Source organism: Talpa europaea (assembly GCF_964194135.1).
Source record: "Talpa europaea genome assembly, chromosome: 3".
In the NCBI taxonomy this organism is placed as follows: Eukaryota; Metazoa; Chordata; class Mammalia; order Eulipotyphla; family Talpidae; genus Talpa; species Talpa europaea.
In genome coordinates this window covers 116,819,354-116,838,242 of record NC_140069.1, presented here as the reverse complement: position 1 = coordinate 116,838,242, position 18,889 = coordinate 116,819,354, and the positions used below count along the sequence as shown (strand labels likewise).

The following is an 18,889-nucleotide window of genomic DNA, read 5'->3' as shown; positions in this document are numbered from 1 at the left end:
ATAATTTTAATTTTCATTTCTCTATTATGAGTAAAAGCAGGATTTTTCTCAAAGTAAAAGCACTTTGTACTTGATAAAGTATGTACTTCAATTATTTTTGCTTTTTATTTCTAATTATGAAGTGGCTAACACTGTTTTCTACTAAAAGATTTTAGGTGTTTGCTGGAGGAAATGATGAGGGGCTAGACTTTTAACTCTCTGCAAGGAAAGTTTATTTATTTATTTATTAAAGATTTTTATTTTATTTTTATAAGAGTTGGGGTACAGGCCAGAGGCACTCGGGAGGCTGACAGGATTCACCAGAGACAGAATGGCAGACAGACCATAGACAATGCTGAGGGGAGCAGTGGGCAAGACAGGAGAGGTCTGCCGCGCCATGTGGGTAGCTCCCTGGCCAGCTGGGAATCGAATTCAAGCTGCAGAGGCTCTGGACAACTTTACAGTGCTGCACTCAACCTGCTGCACCACTGGAGAGGCCCCGAGAGTTTATTTAAATATCTATCTGAGTAAAGTGAAGTTTACGTTACTATACCTTTTTTTTTTGATCTTAGTATTTTAAAAAGGGAATGATATGTTTACTCTAAATTGTCTGGAGTTCTAACTCATGACCACTCAGTGTCGGAACCAGCATTGTTTTTCCATTTACAGTTGTGTTGGCATTGAATAGTGGTTTGTTTGTTTTTTTAAAGATTTATTTATTTATACAAGAGCTGGGGTACAGGCCAGATGTGCGGGAGGGTGAGAGGATTCACCAGAGACAGAGCAGGCTACAGAACAGGCAGACTGATTGAAATACACTACTGAGGGGAGCAGCGGGTGAGACAGGAGAGGTCTGCCGCACCATGTGGGTATCTCCCTAGCTGGCTGGGATTGAACCCGCACTGCAGAGACTGCGGACAGCTTCACAGTGCTGCGCTCAACCCGCTGTGCCACCAGGGAGGCCCTGAATAGTGTTTTAATACTATTCTGTCATGACCTCATGAGAAAAGAATCAGGATGGACTTAATACACGTGTCAGAGGAAAGTCAAATATTATGGCAAAAACAGGGTTTTACAGTAGGTTGAATAAAGGTACTCCGTGAGAGAATTCAGTGTTCACTGATACCAGTCCATACAGGAATACTAAATTCAAAAGAACTGTGGCTGCTTCTGATTAGTACCATATTCACAAAGTCAGCAAAGGTATAGTTTGAGCAAAACAGTACTATTCATCATACCTAGTTAATGTTGTTTTAAACATTAAAGTTCGTTGGCTTTGTAATTTTGTATTTAATTTGCAAATTAGTTTTGGTCTTATGATTTTATAAGTACTTTCAGCTTGAATAATTTATACCTACCTAGTTTTATGTTTGTATTATATATTGAGTTACTGTAAAAAAATTAAATATTTGCGGAGACAGTCCATAGAGCATTCCCATCTTTGCAGAGTTAAATGCATTTTTACTCAAGCTTGAGAAACTGCTAGAAGTTCAGAGAGATTTTTTAAGTGCCACTGAAAAGAATCATTGTGTGCCCAAGGCTGTCTTCTAAAATTCACTTTTAATAGTACCCATGGGGTGGAGATGCAAAGAGGACAATAGGAAAGTAAGTGAAACTCTTGGTGGGCGATCCCATAAGTTTCTTCAAAGTCTTACCTTTTCCATTTTGATTAACTTTTGGCATTTTACTGCAGAGACCAAAGACCCATCCTCTGTCATCCTTATTTTCTTTTTACTGTTTTGTTGTTGTTTGTGGGTTTTATTTTGCATACTTTCTTCCACTATTTCCCATTTCTTTGCTCTAGGACTCTGTGTAATATCTACAGTGCATTCTTGCCGTCTCTTGTTCTTCCAGTATAGTTTACCCCGTGTTTTCTCTTCATACTAACTAATAGTGATCATGCATTCCTTTACCATAGTTAGGCCTTTCACTTTTTTTTAGTTTTAATTGTGGAAAATTTTCAAAGAAAATTAAAAGATTCATCGTATTCTCAACTCTACCAGAAAGGAAAATCATTATTATCACATTTCTGAAAACACACTTGATTTTTAAAAATGTGTTTTCTTTTAAGAGAAATAGAGCAAAAGATTTTCCCATTTTTTATTTTAAATGTTTATCTGAGTAAAATGAAGTTTATTTATTTATTTTTTTAAAAGATTATTTATGCATACAAGAGCTGGGGTACAGGCTAGAGATGCGGGGATGGGGGTGGGGACAAGAGGATTCACCAGAGACAGAGTGGGGAACAGAACAAGCAGACTGACAAAAATACACTGCTGAGGGGAGCAGTGGGCAAGACAGGAGAGGTCTGCCTTGCCATGTGGGTTTCTCTCTGGCCGGCCTGGGATCAAACTCGTGCTGCAGAGGCTGCAGATTGCCTCACAGTGCGGTGCTTAACCCCTGAAGTTTAAATTATATACATATCATTGTATATTGAAAGTACTTTCAGAGGAACAGATGAGAACATTGCTAACTTAAAATCCTTTCAGGCTGATGAATACTTTCTATTTTTCAACCTCAATATTTTTTAACTGACTTTACAAACTGATTTTGGATAATCATATTATAAAGCAAAAACCACTCAATGCATGGTAATCAAGATTGAGATAATACATTTTTATTCCAATAGAAATAAGTGAAAAGGATTTGTCAAAACTAGTGATGTGAAGACAAAAAATATTTGGAAATAGAAATCTTTCCTCTCTTTCTTAAAGGTGTTAGATTTGGGGCAATGACTTATTGAATTTAACTGGCTTAGTCAAAAGAATGTTTTTCTAAATAATGAAAATTGATTATATGATTACATGTAAATTAGGAATAAAAAAATAGTAAATCACCATTAAAGTATAGTGTGTGTATGTATGTATGAGATTGGGTCCCAAGAATAATTATACAGCAAATAGTTATCATGAATGTTTTGTCAAAAAGAATATGGGAAACATTAAAATTGTGTTGAGAATGAAAAGATGTCTGCAGATCAATTCCAACTAGCACGCCTAGGGGATTTGTGGCCAAACTGTAGAACAATAGCATATCAGTTGAACTTGTTCTCTTAATGTTTTGTTAGACTAATTATAATTTATAATAATACTTCTAAATATACATATAATACTTTTGTAATTTATATACTTCTAACCACGTCTTTAAATGTTGGTGTTTTAGTTTTTATTTTATTTATTATTTTTTTAAAGATTTATTTATTTATACAAGCACTGGGTACAGTCAGAAGCGTGGGAGGGTGAGAGAATTCACCAGAGCCAGAGTGGGGAACAGAACAGGCAGACTGACGAAATACACTGCTGAGGGGAGCGGTGGGCGCAGCAGGAGAGGTCTGTGCGCCATGTGGGACCCTTGCTGGCAGCCGGGGATCAAACCTGCACTGTAGAGGCTGCGGGCAGCTTCGCAGCCCAGCACTCAACCACTGCGCCACCAGGGCAGGCCCTTTAGTTTTTATTTTTTTATAGATTTATTTATGAAAGTACTGGGGTACAGCCAGAGGCATGGGAGGGTGAGAGAATCCACCAGAGACAGAGTGGGGAGCAGGACGGGCAGATTGACAGAAATACACTGCTGAGGGCAGCAGAGTGGGCGAGACAGGAGAGGTCTGCAGCCCCATGTGGGCATCTCCCTGGCCGGCCGGGAATTGAACTGGCGCTGCAGAGTATGCAGACAGCCCCACAGTGCTGTGCTCAACCTGCTGTGCCACCGGGGAGGCCCCTAAACATTGGTGTTTTAGATACTAATATTCATACTGATTTGTGTTTTTAATTTATATCCATCAATTTTACTTGAGTTGTTTGTAAGTAATCTTTAAAAAGAATTTAAAACTTAATCTTATATAGTTAGACAGTATGACAGATTTATTTTTCTTCAACTCCTGTTTCCCTTTCTCTGGGTTGTTGTAGCCATTTAGTGATGAGAGGTGTTAAGGTTTGCTTTTGTTTGTTTGATTGAAAGCTTATCATTTCTTTGAAAATTCTCAAAAAAGGTTTTGTCTTAATTATTCAAACAAATGAGTTTCTGGATTTCTGTGAAATAAATCTTTATATGACTGTCCTAGCATTCATGGGTAACTGAAATATTGATTAACCCAAAAGTTTTATGGAAATTTCAAGTAATTATGTATGAAAATTTGCAAGTGGATGAGCTCCTTGATTAGGTTTTCTAAATGTGGCTTATTAATATGCAAATAATTTGTTATATGTTGGAACTCTGTTGGATTTATTTGAAAGAAAAATTCAAATGGAATTACTGCTCTGATTAATTTTTTAAAATGCTGTTACTTTTATTTATCTTTCTTTTGCAGGCCGACAGAAATGTGACTGTTATCTTTCTGAGTGAAATTGTTTGGGAAAAGTTTCGTCCAAATACTGGATGCTTTGAGCCATTTGTCTTGTATTTCCCTGATTATAGCATAGGTAAGTTTTAAATCATTGTTTTGACAAATGATAGTCAGCCAGGTAGTTTTTGTTTTTTTGAAAGATTAAACTAACATGTTAAATGTTGATGTCTTAGTTTGTTAAATTTGCTCTCTCTTAGCTAAAATATTGCTTATATTTCTGTACTTAGAGGTTTTATTTAGGAACTAAGGGTTTATTCTTGTATAATTAATGCATTTGTTTGGAATGAGCAATTCGTACATATTTGTGCTAATGGGTATTTTTGTTTAGTGCATTGAGTCATATTTACTGTTGTAACATCCATACAAGTAAGAATTTGACTGTGTTGGAAAAGCCATTAAACTTATTTGGAAATCTTTCTTTACCATATACTTTGGCTAAGCACTATGTAGAGTATATCTTTTTTTCCCCTGTATATCTCTTTTTTCATTACTGTAACTCAGTATCAACTGCTCTCTTGTGTATATTCCTTTTTGGTTTTTTTTAATCTTAACTTTTATATATCTAAATGATTTTGTCTTTGAAAGAACATAAGAGCTATTGCTATGTAGGCTAATTCTGTGCTGTCACTATACAAAGTAAAAAAACCAACACTCAAATATATTATTTCTAATTCAGAGGTTATAATTGTGAATCATAAGGTGTTTACTGGCTGTGAAAAATAATAGCACCCCTTGACCTTGGCCTCATTAACACTATCCCTCTGAACTAATCAGCTGTTAACATTCACTGTTAAGAGCAACACATTTTTGCATGTTTTCACAAGATCAGCAATCAAATAACACCTCCATCTTGGCTAATTAACTGAGATAGAAAAAAAGAACCCAAAAATAGAAATAGAGAGTCCTTATTTTCAGTAACTTCTTTTCCATGGTAATCAGAAAATAAGGAGAAAAGAATAGGGAGAAAAAGTACTAAATCAAAGTATTTCATTAAAAAAATTCCTTTATACCTATATTATCACTATTGAAAGTTAATTTTTTTCATTATCCATTTAGGCTTAAGTACTGAAAACTTTTTTAGAATTTCAAAATTATTAAAATGCTGATTTTCTAAATATTAGTGAAGTTGGATTAAAGTATGATATGAATTGTAGAGTTTGATTAAAAATTGTAAAAATTTAAAAATACAAAATAGCATAAATGGAAAAAATTGGAAAACACAAAGTGATCTTGCTAATTTTAGGAAGTATAGGTTAATAGGTTTTTGAAAAGTACATAAGAATGGAGTCAAATTCAATTTGATTATTAAATTTCAGAGACTTTTACATTTTTAAAAAATAAAACAACATAGTCACACAAAAGACATTCAGAAGAGAATACTAATTGATAAGCCAAAATGTGGTCAGAGGGTATCGAACTCATGCCACAGTGACTGGTGATAGCTTGATAGCACTGAGATTTAACCCCTGTGCCACCAGAGAGGTCCTCTTTTTTTTTTTTTTTTAATTTATTTATTTATACAAGCCGGGTACAGTCAGAAGCGCGGGGAGGGTGAGAGAATTCACCAGAGCCAGAGCGGGGAGCAGAGCAGGCAGAAGGACCGAAGTACACTGCTGAGGGGAGCAGCGGGCGGCAGGAGAGGTCTGCGCGCCATGCGGGACCCTCCTCCAGTGGCCGGGGAGCAGCTGGGGATCGAACCGGAGTTGCAGAGGCTGCGGGCAGCTTCCGCAACCCAGTGCTCAACCGCTGCGCCATCGGGGAGGCCCCAGAGAGGTCCTCTTTTTTAAGCTTTTTTGGAGAGAGCTTGTGGAATAACCTTTATCCTATCACTAATTTTTCCTCTACTTCTAAGACAGTGCTTCTGGGATTGTTGCCTTATGTGTTCAGTATTATTCCTTATGGTGGTAACTCACATAATTCACAGCCATGTAGTAGCTCTGGTAATTTTTTGTCTTACAGCTTCCCAGTAATTGTTTTCCTCCAGAAATTGTTCTTGCTTGACCTGGGGAGTTTTACTCTATACATATACAGATTTGGTATTCAGCCAAGACCTAAGGAAAATCCCTATGGATATTTCTGTAGCTCTTTCTCTGTATAACTTTCTTTTCTTGTGTATTATGCCTTTCAAATTCTAGCTGCCTGAGCTCCCTCCACTCTTATCTTTGTTTCTTCAACTTAGCATGGTTCATGAATTCCTTTTGGAACTCTGTACTACAGCTATAAAATTACCTCTAGTTAAACAGCATGGATAATGGTAGGAATTTATTTCATTTGTTTCACTTTTCTCCAGTATCATAGTCCTTTGCTACCTGTGGTTTGATGTCTGAAAGTAGTTATTCTCTATATTTTGTCCAATTATAAAGAATATTTCTGGACTCTTTTATTGTAACTGGAAGCAAAATTCCCTCTCCAAGTTAGAAATGTTTGTTCTATATGTACTAGAGCAAACTTTGATAGTAAAATTTTAAGACACCAGGAGACCAGCCAAATGATTTCTGCTTCCCTTCTAAGTTTCCACTGCACTATCTGTGAGTGCAGTGTTTCATCTTTCATTAGAGATGAGGCTTTTCGTAAGTTTGAATAGTCCTAGACTATTAGAACTACCATGGTTTCCTTAAAGTAGAGTTGTTTGCTGATATTTTGTCTGCAGTTTGTAACTAAACAAGCACTTTACTTTCACTTCTAAGACTTTTCTTCAGGACTAAAATTGGTCACTGGTTACACCTAATTTTTTTGCATATGTATGATCATCTGTCTGATCAGCCATTCCTTCCCTCCAACGTTTTTTCCTTCCATTTATCCAATTATTTGGTGGGGTGTGTGTGTGTGTTTGTATGTGTGTGTGTATGCATGCATATATATGTGTATTTATCTCATAGTTTTAAGGCATCTTTTAGAAATTTTTCAATGTATCAACTATTTTCCCATGCATACTTTAAAAAGTTTAGTGACAATAGATTAAAAATTTGTTATTAGAACATAAAGCTACATGGACTCCAAAGTACAATTTTGGGTTTTGTGTATTTTTTTAGTAGTTGTGATCTAAAAATACAGATTTAGTAACAATTTCCCAACTGGAATCCCTTCAGGATTATATATATATTTTTTAAAGATTTATTTATTTATGCATACAAGAGCTGGGGTACAGGTCAGAGGTGTGGGGGGGTAAGAGGATTCACCAGAGACAGAGTGGGGAACAGAACAGGCAGATTGACCGAAGTATACTGCTGAGGGGAGCAGCGGGCAAGTCAGGAGAGGTCTGCTGTGCCATGTGGGTAGCTTCCTGGCGAGCTGGGGGATCAAACTTGTGTTGCCAAGGCTGTGGACAGCTTCATAGGTTGCTTCTTAACCCCAAGTGCCCTCCCCTCTGACACCTCTGGTCTGTATCCCAGCTATTGTATGCATAAATAAATAAATCTTTAAAAAAAAAAAGATCCCCTTATGAACTATGATGGAGGATTGTGGGTTTCCTTGGTGGTAGTATGGCGTGGTGACACATCTCAGGATATATGAGCCTGTATCTCTTAATCACATACAGTGTTGTAAACCAGTGTTATCCCTGCCCAGAAGAACCATTTGGATAAAATTCCCCCCAATTAAATATATAACTCCCTTAACATAGCAATTATATTTCTGATCAGGAATGTCTATTGATAGTCCATATATATTGTTTGGTCTTTTATCTGTATCTAAAAGATTATGTGGAACAAGATATAATCAAGGACTGATGGTAAATAGCTTAGGATCCTTTAGGAACTGTAGACAAAAGAAAATTGACATGATCAGAAAATTCTATGAGAGTTTTTACTTGTAAGTATTGCAGAAGGCTTGAGTTCCGTCAAACTGGCTTTAAATATTAATCACATTAAAAGAACTTCAACTGAGAAGTTTAAAGTATTAAGGGAATGCAATAAGGAATGAATAAGGAATGAATCACTAATTGATCCATGTATTACAACCAAGAAATTTTGAATAATAGGTAATTGTTCCTCTTTAACTGTGCTTCCACAATACAGTATTTCTTTTTTTTTTTCTTTTTTTTTTAGATTTTATTTATTTGTACAAGAGCAGGGGTCCAGGCCAGAGGTGTGGGAGGGTGAGAGAATTCACCAGAGACAGAGCAGGGAGCAGAACAGGCAGAAGGACCGAAATACACTGCTAAGGGAAGCAGCAGGCGAGACAGGAGTGGTCTGCCCCGCCATGTGGGACTCTCCCTGGCCAGCCGGGAATCGAACCGGCACTGCAGAGGCTGCGGACAGCTTCACAGCGCTGCACTTAACTTGCTGCGCCACTGGGGAGGCCCACAATACAGTATTTCTAACAGGATAAAATACAAGTTTAAGACTTTAAAAAATTTATACTGTACAAAGAATACAAGAGAAGAGAAATAGATACCAAAGTTATAGCAAAAAAAAAAAAAATCAAAAAACCCATGTTCTGTAAAGGAGGAAGGACGAAGTAAAGATCATGATTTTCATTAAAAATTAATGAATTCTTTTCATTTTACAAAAAGTGAAGCGTGTTTTCTAGTTTGGTGATAATTTATGCAGCACTCCTTGTTTTCTTCTAGTTGTTTTACTTAGGTAAATTAGATCTGTATTTCTCATGTTTGGTACTGATTTTGCCAGTAATGAGGTTTTTGAAATTTTCTTTAGATGTTGTTAATATTTGTCTTAATCCACATTTAGTGATAATTTTTATAACATTCATAATTATTTTACCTCATTATTAAAATTTCTGCTTTCTCCTTTAAGTTTTTTTATTCTTTTTTTCTTAGAAACACTTTCAATTTTTATTCCCAAAATTAATAGTTTTATTATTCTTAACTATTGCTGAGTCTGTGAATTACTGTTTTAAATTTGTTATAAAATGCTGGAAGATATGATTCGCATACTGAGTTAATCATTAGAAGTTTATTTGTCCTGTGAACAGGGAACCTCCAAAAGATCTTGTCCCATGATCATCCTCCAGAATATTCTGCTGATTTTTATGCTGCCTACATTAATATTCTTCTTGGAGTTTTCTACACTGTCTGTCGGGATTTGAAAGAGCTCAGATACCTGGTGAGTGAGCATTTTGCTTTGAAGAATGTACATCTTTTAGTATTTTTCCATGTAGATGAGATAGTCTAGAAGCTGAAAATGTATTCTAGAAATTTGATTATGGTCTTTTGAGATTAATATAAGTAAATAGAAGTCTGTGTTGTTACTGCCTTTGACTTGATCAGAAAACTTTCATTCACCTTCAGTTATTGATTAAGGTGGTATTTTTTACTTTGTAATATGTAGTTTGTGGGGAGGTAGCTTTGAAATATGTGTCTTGCTCTTCATCAAAAGTCATTTATACTTTTTTTATTTGAGTCCGACTTCAGGATATCTACTTCTAAGATAGTGTATTATAAGAGTGGGTCAATCATGTGAGCCCTTTAATAAAGTGAAATTTTCTCTGATCAAAGAAGGGAAAATCAAACATTGAAAACACAATTTAAAATTCTCTGTAAAATGGGGATTATAATAACAACTATCTCATAGAATTGTTTGGAAGATTAGAGTTAATGCAAATAGAACACTTAGATTTTTATTGCTTGATGAAAATTCCTATAAACTAATCTTCATGTATATGTTCTCTATTCTGACTTCTGTTCTTAGTGTTTTGTTCTTTTGTTTTTTTTAAACTTTTTTTTTTAATATTTATTTATTTATACAAGCACTGGGTACAGTCAGAAGCTTGGGAGGGTGAGAGAATTCACCAAAGCCAGATCAGGGAGCAGAACAGGCAGACTGATGAAGTACACTGCTGAGGGGAACAGCAGGCGGCAAGAGAGGTCTGCGCGCCATGTGGGACCCTCACCCGGCGGCCGGGGATTGAACCAGTGCTGCAGAGGCTGCCCGCAGCCTCGCAACCCAGCGCTCAACTGCTGTGCCACTGGGGAGGCCCTGTTTTGTTCTTTTTTTAAAAGATGTATCTATTTATACATACAAGAATTGGGGTAAAGGCCAGAGGTGCAGGGGTGAGAGGATTCACCAGAGGCAGAGTGGGGAACAGAACAGGTAGATTGACTGAAATACACTGCTGAGGGGAGCAGTGGACAAGTCAGGAGAGGTCCACTGCACCATGTGGCTCCCTGGCCAGGATAGAACTCGTGCTTCAGTGGCTGCAGATAGCTTCATAGGTTGTGTCTTAACCCTTTGCACCACCACGGAGGCCCTGTTCTTAGTGTTTTGGAAATAAAATGTAGACATTCTAAAACAGGAAGGCTGTTCAGAAATTATTTCTTTTTGGCTATGAAAGGTGTTTTTATATTTATACTTCAATATGTGTAATAATTTTTTATTGGTACATAACAAATTACAAATTTAATAGCTTTATTTTATTTATTTTTAAAGATTTATTTGTGCATAGAAGAACTGGGGTGTAGGTCAGAGGTCTGGGGCATGGGTGGGGTGGTGAGAGGATTCACCAGAGACACAGTGGGGACCAGAATGGGTGGATCTACTAAAATACAATGCTAAGGGGAGCAGCTGTCAAGACAAGAGAGGTCTGCTATGCCATATGTGGGTCAGCTCCCTGACTAAGGATCCAATTCAGGCTGCAGTGGTGACAGTGATGAGTCTTAACCCCTAGGTCACCAGGGAGGCCCAAATTTAGTAGCTTTAAAAAACACATATTTATTAGCTCACATTTCTGTATGTCAAAGGTATAGATTCTGTACTGCTGGCTTCCCTGCTCAGAATAGCACAAGGATAAATTAAAGTTTTGATTGAACTGAATTCCCTGCATGAGACACTGGGAAAAGTTGTTTCCAAGCTCATCATTTAGATTTTGACAGAATACTGTTCTTTTTGATCATAGGAATGAGGTCCAAAGATGCTTTTGCAGGCTATCCACTTAGAGTCTCTCTCAGACCTGCTAGAGACCACCCCAGTTCTTTGCTACTTGGCCCTCTCCATGTACAAGCTAGCAGTGACATGTTGAATCCTTTTCTTGTACTGAATCTCTGACTTCTGTAACCAGCTAGAGAAACCTTGCTGATTTTAAAGGGCTCATGTGATTATGCTAAACTCATTCGATTGTGTCCTTACCTTAACTCTCATAACTTGTATAATCTTAGGGACCTAATGGTATCTACAGAATCCCTTCACAGCAGTACCTATATTAGTGTTTTATTGAATAACTGAGGGCAAGTGTATGTTTTTAAGACGCCAAGGAGTCTTGGGAGCTATCTTAGAATTTTGCATGCTACAATATGTATGACTTAAATTATTTTCTAGCAGATAATTTCAAATATAGTAATGATGTCTTGCTGAAAATCTCACGGAAGAAGAGTTAGGAAATTATCCTGAATTTCCTGTTCTGTCCTGTCCTATCCTATCTTTTAATGTTTTAACCAAGCAGCAAATCTTCCTTTATTCAAATTGTTCCTTAGTTGAATAGTAACATTATGATATCTTAGTGTTATTAACCAGTGCTTAGCTCCGAAACTCTGAAGCTAAAAAAGTTGATCTTTATCACTTAATATTAGCAGAATTTGGAAGATTTTCCTTCCTTAAATAGTTGATTTTTATGAAGGAAAATAGGAAAAACTGTAAGGAATTGGTTATTAGTTCTCTATGATTTTCTTAATTTGAAGTTGTATAGTACACATTTATGTCCATCATATTTCTTGGCTTCATTATTGAATTATTTCAATAGAAAATACTGGTGACCAAATTAATATTTATAAATGGCAGCAGCATTTTTTTTTTTTTATCAATTTGCTTTAATTATTTTTCAGCAGAATTCCAATGTTGATTCATGGAAACTATTAAGTAATTATGGATTAGTGTTTTGTATAGTTAAGAATACATAGAATTTGTAGAGTGATAATTAAAGTATAGATTCCTGGACCTCATATTAGATATCTGACCTGGTATGCCTGGAATGGTGCCAAGAACTTGGATTTATAATTTAAGTAGTGCTGCTGATCAAATAATTTGAGTAGTATTAACTATATGATGTTTAATTTGTGAGAATGTTCAAGTATTGAAAAATAACAGATAAATTCTTGGTATTTTATTGTATGTTTTATGGTTCTTTGTGACATAATTATGACTTAAATTACAAATTGGGAAATTTTATATTACTTTGTATCTAGAGACTAATGCATTAGGATTTTGCCAACTAAGGAGTAGTTCACATGTTGCTTTACTATAATTACTCATATTTGCCATCTTACTACACTAATAATAGGCTACAGTAACATTTTACTTGAACAGTTGTATTAAAATAAAATTGCCTGAATTGTAATAAAAATTTTACTTGAAAAATAATTTGTAATTGTGATAAATAAGTCACTTGTCCCCCTCTTTATTTTATAGGCAGTACTTAATTTTCCTAAATATTGTGAACCTGTGGTTAAAGGCGAAGGTAACTATGTAGTAATTTTAGTATTCTTTTGAAAAAAGTTTCTCTAAAATGCAAATTATTAAAATTTTCTCCCTTTTTGGGGTAGCAAATGAACGTGATACTCGCAAACTATGGAGAAATATTGAACCTCACTTGAAGAAAGCCATGCAGACTGTTTATCTCAGGGAAATATCAAGGTAATTTTCTATTTAGTATGTGTATTATTTCTCTATATTTGGGGGTTATATTTTTATAGTGCACATATCTTTATTTTCTTCACATTGGGAACATTTTGAAATTTGAGTCATTCCCTACTATTTTGAGGACAATTTTTAACCAGTATGTTACACTGTTTGAAACAAAGCATGTATATAAATAACACTTGCTAATTTTTTTTAAAGCTGTCTTTTAAGATTTATTTATACATACAAGAGCTGGTGTAAAGGCCAGAGGTGTGGGGGGATGAGAGGATTCACCAGAGACAGAGTGGGGAACAGAACAGGCAGACTGACTGAAATAGACTGCTGAGGAGAGCAGCGGGAGAGGCAGGAGAGGTCTGCTGCCCCATGTGGGTTGCTCCCTGGCCGGCCGGGGAATTAACGTCATGCTGCAGAGTCTGCGAACAGCTTCATAGGCTGTGTCTTAATCCCTTGCGCCACCAGAGAGGCCCAACAATTGCTAATTTTTTTTTAATCTGGAAAGCCACAGAAAAATCTGCTTCAGCTTGTTTTTATATTTTTGTTAGATACTTGAATGGTATAATAAAAATTTGGTTATTAAAAGTATAAACAAGTCATAAATTTATATTTTTCTATTATTACAACTTCATAATAATGAAAGTGCTGCGAAGACATGATAGTACATGGTGTAAAGGGAAGAATGGTGGTTGTAATATATGACTTAACCATTTTCTGCCTTATGTGAACTTAGCAAGTCACCTAAACCTCTAGGCCTCAACTTCTACCTCTGACAATTCTTAGAAGATTTAAATGATATATGTGAAAATGATTTGTGAGCAATAGTCAATAAAGTGCCTTTTAGGTGCTAAACCCAGGTTACAAAGTAATTTAGGAAATTTGAAAACATCAGCACTACCTGTTTCACACTTTCTGGTCAATTTTCTTATTTTTCTCTTATAAATACATTATTTTATAACTTCTTTATGAACATTGGTTTTTTATTTATTAAGATTTTATTAATTTATGCATACAAGAGCTGGGATACAGGCCAGAGATGTGGGGAGTGAGAGGATTCACCAGAGACAGAGTGGAGAACAGAACAGGCAGATCTACTGAAATACATGGCTGAGGGGAGCAGCGGGCAAGTCAGGAGAGGTCTGCTGCACCATGTGGGTTGCTCCCTGGCTGTCTGAGGATTGAACTCGTGTTGCAGAGGCTACAGATCACTTCAAAGTGAGGTGCTTAACCCTTTTTGCCAACAGGGAGGCCCACTAACATTGCTTTTGGTTTAATTAGCTGATTAGATTATAGTTCAGGTAAAACTTTGATAATCACTGAATGAGTAGAAATATTACAGAATATTCCTTTTTTCCATAATACAGAAACATATGGTGAGAATTTTTGAAAGTAAAAAAAAAAGTATACTCAAAGAAATCCCACATCCCCGCCTTATTCCTTTCACTCCTTTCCTTAACCCATGTATAATTTCTAGTTTATCCTCTGTATCTTTCCTCATATTCTTAATAATATTTGGGGCTTTAAAAAAATTGAAATAACAGGGCCTCCCTGGTGGTACAAGGGATTAAGACACAATCCGCAGCCACTGAGGCACGAGTTTGATCCCCGGCCGAACAGGGAGTTACCCACATAGCTCAGCAGACCTCTCCTGACTCGCCCAGTGCTCCCCTCAGCAGTGTATTTCAGTCAGTCTGCCTGTTTTGCTCCTCACTCTGTCTCTGATGAATCCTCTCACCCCTACCCCACACCTCTGGCCTGTACCCCAGTTCTTGTATGCATAAATAAATAAATCTTAACAAAAATTGAAATAACATTGTCTTATAACATTGTAGATCCTTTTTAATTGCAAGAAAGAACAGAATAGGGCAGTGAAAATAGCGTGAACTCTGCAGATATTCTACAAGATTTTCAGCTCTTTGTTCCACTGCTGATGCATGTCCCTGGAGAACTTGTACTGTGAGCCTCAGTTTTCTGATATAATGACCCTTCCTTTAAGATATTTTTATTGAGTTTAGAAATGGTATATAATAATTGCATCTAGTATCATAACTGGAACATTGGGAGTTTTTTTGAATGGTAGGTGGTATTAATGTATTGGTAATTTTACAGTTTTATAGTTATGATCAGAAGAAAAAAGACTTAAAAAAATTAACAAATGGGCCTCCCTTGGTGGTGCAGCAGTTGAGTGCTGGGCTGCGAAGCTGCCTGTAGCCTTTGCAGCACAGGTTCAATCCCTGGCTGCCGACGAGGGTCCCACAAGGCGCGACACACCTCTCCTGCTGCGCCTGCTGTTTCCCTCAGCAGTGTATTTCGTCAGTCGGCCTGTTCTGTTCCCCACTCTGGCTTGGGTGAATTCTCTCACCCTTCCGCGCTTCTGACTGTACCCAGTGCTTGTATAAATAAATAAATAAATCTTAAAAAAAAAAATTAACACATGGATATTCATTTAAAAGTTTATGTCTTCCTAATATATACTAAATGATTTTATAGTATTATAAATATATATATTGCTTGTATATTATTTTTCTTATTTAATAGGAAATTGAATCTACTATGTTAATTAGTAAAAGGAATTCAGATTTTTTTTTTTTAGAACTTTCTTAGGACTTTAATGTGATTATTTTCCATCCTTTTTTGCTTTGCTGTTTTCTTTCAGTTCACAGTGGGAAAAGCTACAGAAAGATGACACAGATTCAGGACAACTGAAAGGTATTAAAGGAAATGGAACAGTTTTTAAAGACATTGTTTTCATTGATAACTAATAAGCAAGACACTAAAATTAATACTAAGCATCAGTCAGTAAATAGGGGCATAAAATAGAATTTACTTTTCCAGTACTTATTTTCAATCAATCATATTCTTTTATGTGAAGGTTTAATAAGATGAAATAGTTTGAATACCAGCTTTCTGTCTTCTGAATGTTAAATTATATCATGTGAAAATCAAACAGCTTATATTTCTTTAAATGTTTTTGTTAATTATATGACACTTTTATCTTAGTATGTATTTCATGAGTTCTGTGGAAGAAAATCCAATTTTATGTTAACCTAACTTGGCTATATTTCAGTTATGTTTTGAAAACTTTGTGCTTTGTTTTCTTTAAAGAAACCGTTACTTTGTATTTATCTCAATAGAATTACTTTTAATTAAAAATAAAGCTAATATCTAAAATGTTCTTTAAAATTAGGTCAATGACTGGGGCTTGGGAGAACTGATATCAGATGAAGGTGTATTGAGATTCTCTTTTGTCTGTTTTGGTTTCTAAATACTCAAGATGTTATCAAATGACATCCATTTGTGTTGTAATGGAAAGAAATAGTAGCAGGTGTTACTAGAAAAGTCTACAATAATTGGTTTGTATTCTCTGTGACCTTAAGCCCAATTCAATTTCTTCATCTAAAATGGGAAGAATATGTAGCTTTAAGTTACTGCAAAGATTAAGAGATGATACTTAAATAAAGCACGTATCTCCTAGCTCAATGTCTGAACATTCTAAATATTTAGCAAATATCAGATTCTGTCTCCCCTTCTTATAAGAATTGGGCTGCTGACTTAGTTATTCAGTTATTTTATGTCTCCATTTTGTTATTTCCTTTGTGTAGAGGCACTGTAGGGATACAAAAACCACAAGAAATGTTGCTCCTTCAGTAAAAAATATAATTTATATATAATTATTTGTTAATGAAGGTATAGATTTACATGGGCTATATGTGAAATATACAAAATAGGAATTCATAGTGGAGATAGATTAACTAATTTTGTCTGTTAGGAGAGTATCAGGGAATGTTTAATCAAGAATGTGGCTTTGAAGGACAGGATGGGTAGGTTTTAGATTTCAGAATAGGAGGAGCCAAACACAAATAATAGAATGAGGAAAAGTATATCAATAATACTCTTCACCACCAGCACTATCACATCATTGTCATGTCACTTTAGGTTCTACAAGTAGGTCTTTTAGACAAAGAGCACCATAGGTAGTCAGAGATAAGTGAGAAAAGATAAGAGATACTTAAAGTCTAATGGTAGCCTATTAAATACCTTCATAAAACTATTGTTTTTATAGGTCTTTCGGCATATACTCATGTGGAACTTCCTTATTACTCTAAGTTTATTCTAATTGCTGCATACCTTGCTTCATACAATCCAGCAAGAACTGACAAGAGATTCTTTCTTAAGGTATGAATTTCACCTTATTTTTTAAAAGGAATATTTTGAAATTTGTCAATAGATGTTCATTTCTAAGGACAGAGATTAGAATAAGGAATAGCTAAATGTGTAGTTAGTACTCATTCTCAAAAGACTTTAAGATTATAGCCTGAAATTTGGGGGAAGTACATAGCATCGCATAAGAGTTCAGAGTACTTTAGGTAATAATACTAGATTTAAAAAAAGACATAAATAAGTTTTTGTTTAAAGATGGGAATTATTTTAAGGGTTCTAAAACTCCAACGTTAGTGTCATGAATTCTCATCATTATCTAGAACATTGAGAGTCTTGTGCTACATGGGCTTAGTTGGAGAAATCCCATTCTGGAATTGTTTTCTTTTTGAAAAAATAATACAGAATTTGATTCACTATTAAGTATATTTGTAATACATTTTTATTTTTTGCCTGTCTTGCCCACTAATCTTTTGTTTCATGAGGGCACAGACCACATTTATTTTATTCTCCCACTGTTGAGTCCCTGTACTTAATTAACTGTTCTCACTTAGTGTTTTTTAATGTGAATTAACAGTCTGCTTTAAGGGATGAATAAAAAATCATTTGTCTTTGGAAGTTTGTTTTTATAGCAATAAATGTACTGTAATAAATCAGTGTAATAGGTTCTTTTAGGAAATACCATTTTATTTTAAAACTTTATATGTGAAATAATCTTGTATAAGGTTGAAATCTAAATCAAATCAGCCTAAAATGTTGATATTTTGAAGTGACATTTTAGATGACAAGTAGAATAAAATAATAAAGCCAAAGATACTTAAATTGGTGTTATGTGTGTGACATGTGTGTCATGTTGAAAATAAGTTATGTTTCCTATTTTTTGGAGTACTTATTTTTCATCTAAAAATTTATTTTCCTTACTGTAGCATCATGGGAAAATCAAGAAAACTAACTTTCTAAAGAAACATGAAAAGGTAATTTACATTTTAATATCTCTAATGGGAAAATCTTATGAGTTTAGGATAGTATAGGAAGTGAATAGATGCATAATTGTATTAGTCATTTGTGTATAAGAAGTTATTTATATTAATGTGAAACCTTTATAATATAGTCGTATTCTGTTATGCTGAATACTAAGATTGAAGTCACATTCAAATGAACTGGTATGAGAGAAAAAAGTAAGTAGACAAAGATTTTTAGTGAATTATTAATTCATAAAGGTCACCCTAGAATTTTTCACTAAACAAAGCTGATTTTTCTCTTCCTTGTTTTGTAAACTTACAGAAATAACATTGAAAAAATAGAAAAGATAAACTAGTAAAAACTTAAACAGACAAGAGAACTATAAATTTTTTTTCAAAGATTCATTTATTTATACATATAAGAACTGGGGGGTTATACATATAAGATGTATACATGTAAGATGTTATACATATATAAGATGTTATACATATAAGATGTGCGGGGGGTTGTGAGAGGATTCACCAGAGACAGTGAGGAGCAGAACAGGAGGACTGACTGAAATACACTGCTGAGGGGAGCAGCGGGTGAGACAGGAGAGGTCTGCTGCACCATGTGGGTAGCTCTCTGGACAGCTGGGGATTGAACTCATGCTGCAGAGGCTGCGGACAGCTTCATAGGGCTGTACCTAACCCCCTGCGCCACCAGGGAGGCCTGAGAACTATAAATTTTACAAGTACATAGTATATTTATAATAAAGGGGTCTGAGCAGGCAAAGGACAGCTGAAACCTAAACCCAAAAGCAAGTTGATTTGACCTAGGAATCTGGAAAAGTTTAGGAATTAGAATCACTAAATACTTTGGAGTG

At 35.3% G+C, this 18,889-nt stretch overlaps 1 protein-coding gene across 1 annotated transcript in view; it reads left to right on the top strand.

Annotated features, from left to right (window-relative positions):
• The window catches only part of ORC5 (origin recognition complex subunit 5), a gene marked incomplete at both ends in the record, with an annotated part of 55,880 nt that overhangs the window by 12,046 nt on the left and 24,945 nt on the right, over positions 1–18,889 (top strand). Inside the window, 7 exons of the mRNA XM_084230519.1 lie at positions 4,286–4,397; positions 9,254–9,384; positions 12,679–12,727; positions 12,813–12,903; positions 15,560–15,612; positions 16,967–17,079; positions 17,988–18,035. Of these exons, the coding sequence (XP_084086645.1) occupies positions 4,286–4,397; positions 9,254–9,384; positions 12,679–12,727; positions 12,813–12,903; positions 15,560–15,612; positions 16,967–17,079; positions 17,988–18,035 (597 nt within the window). The remainder of the gene's footprint in view (positions 1–4,285; positions 4,398–9,253; positions 9,385–12,678; positions 12,728–12,812; positions 12,904–15,559; positions 15,613–16,966; positions 17,080–17,987; positions 18,036–18,889) is intronic.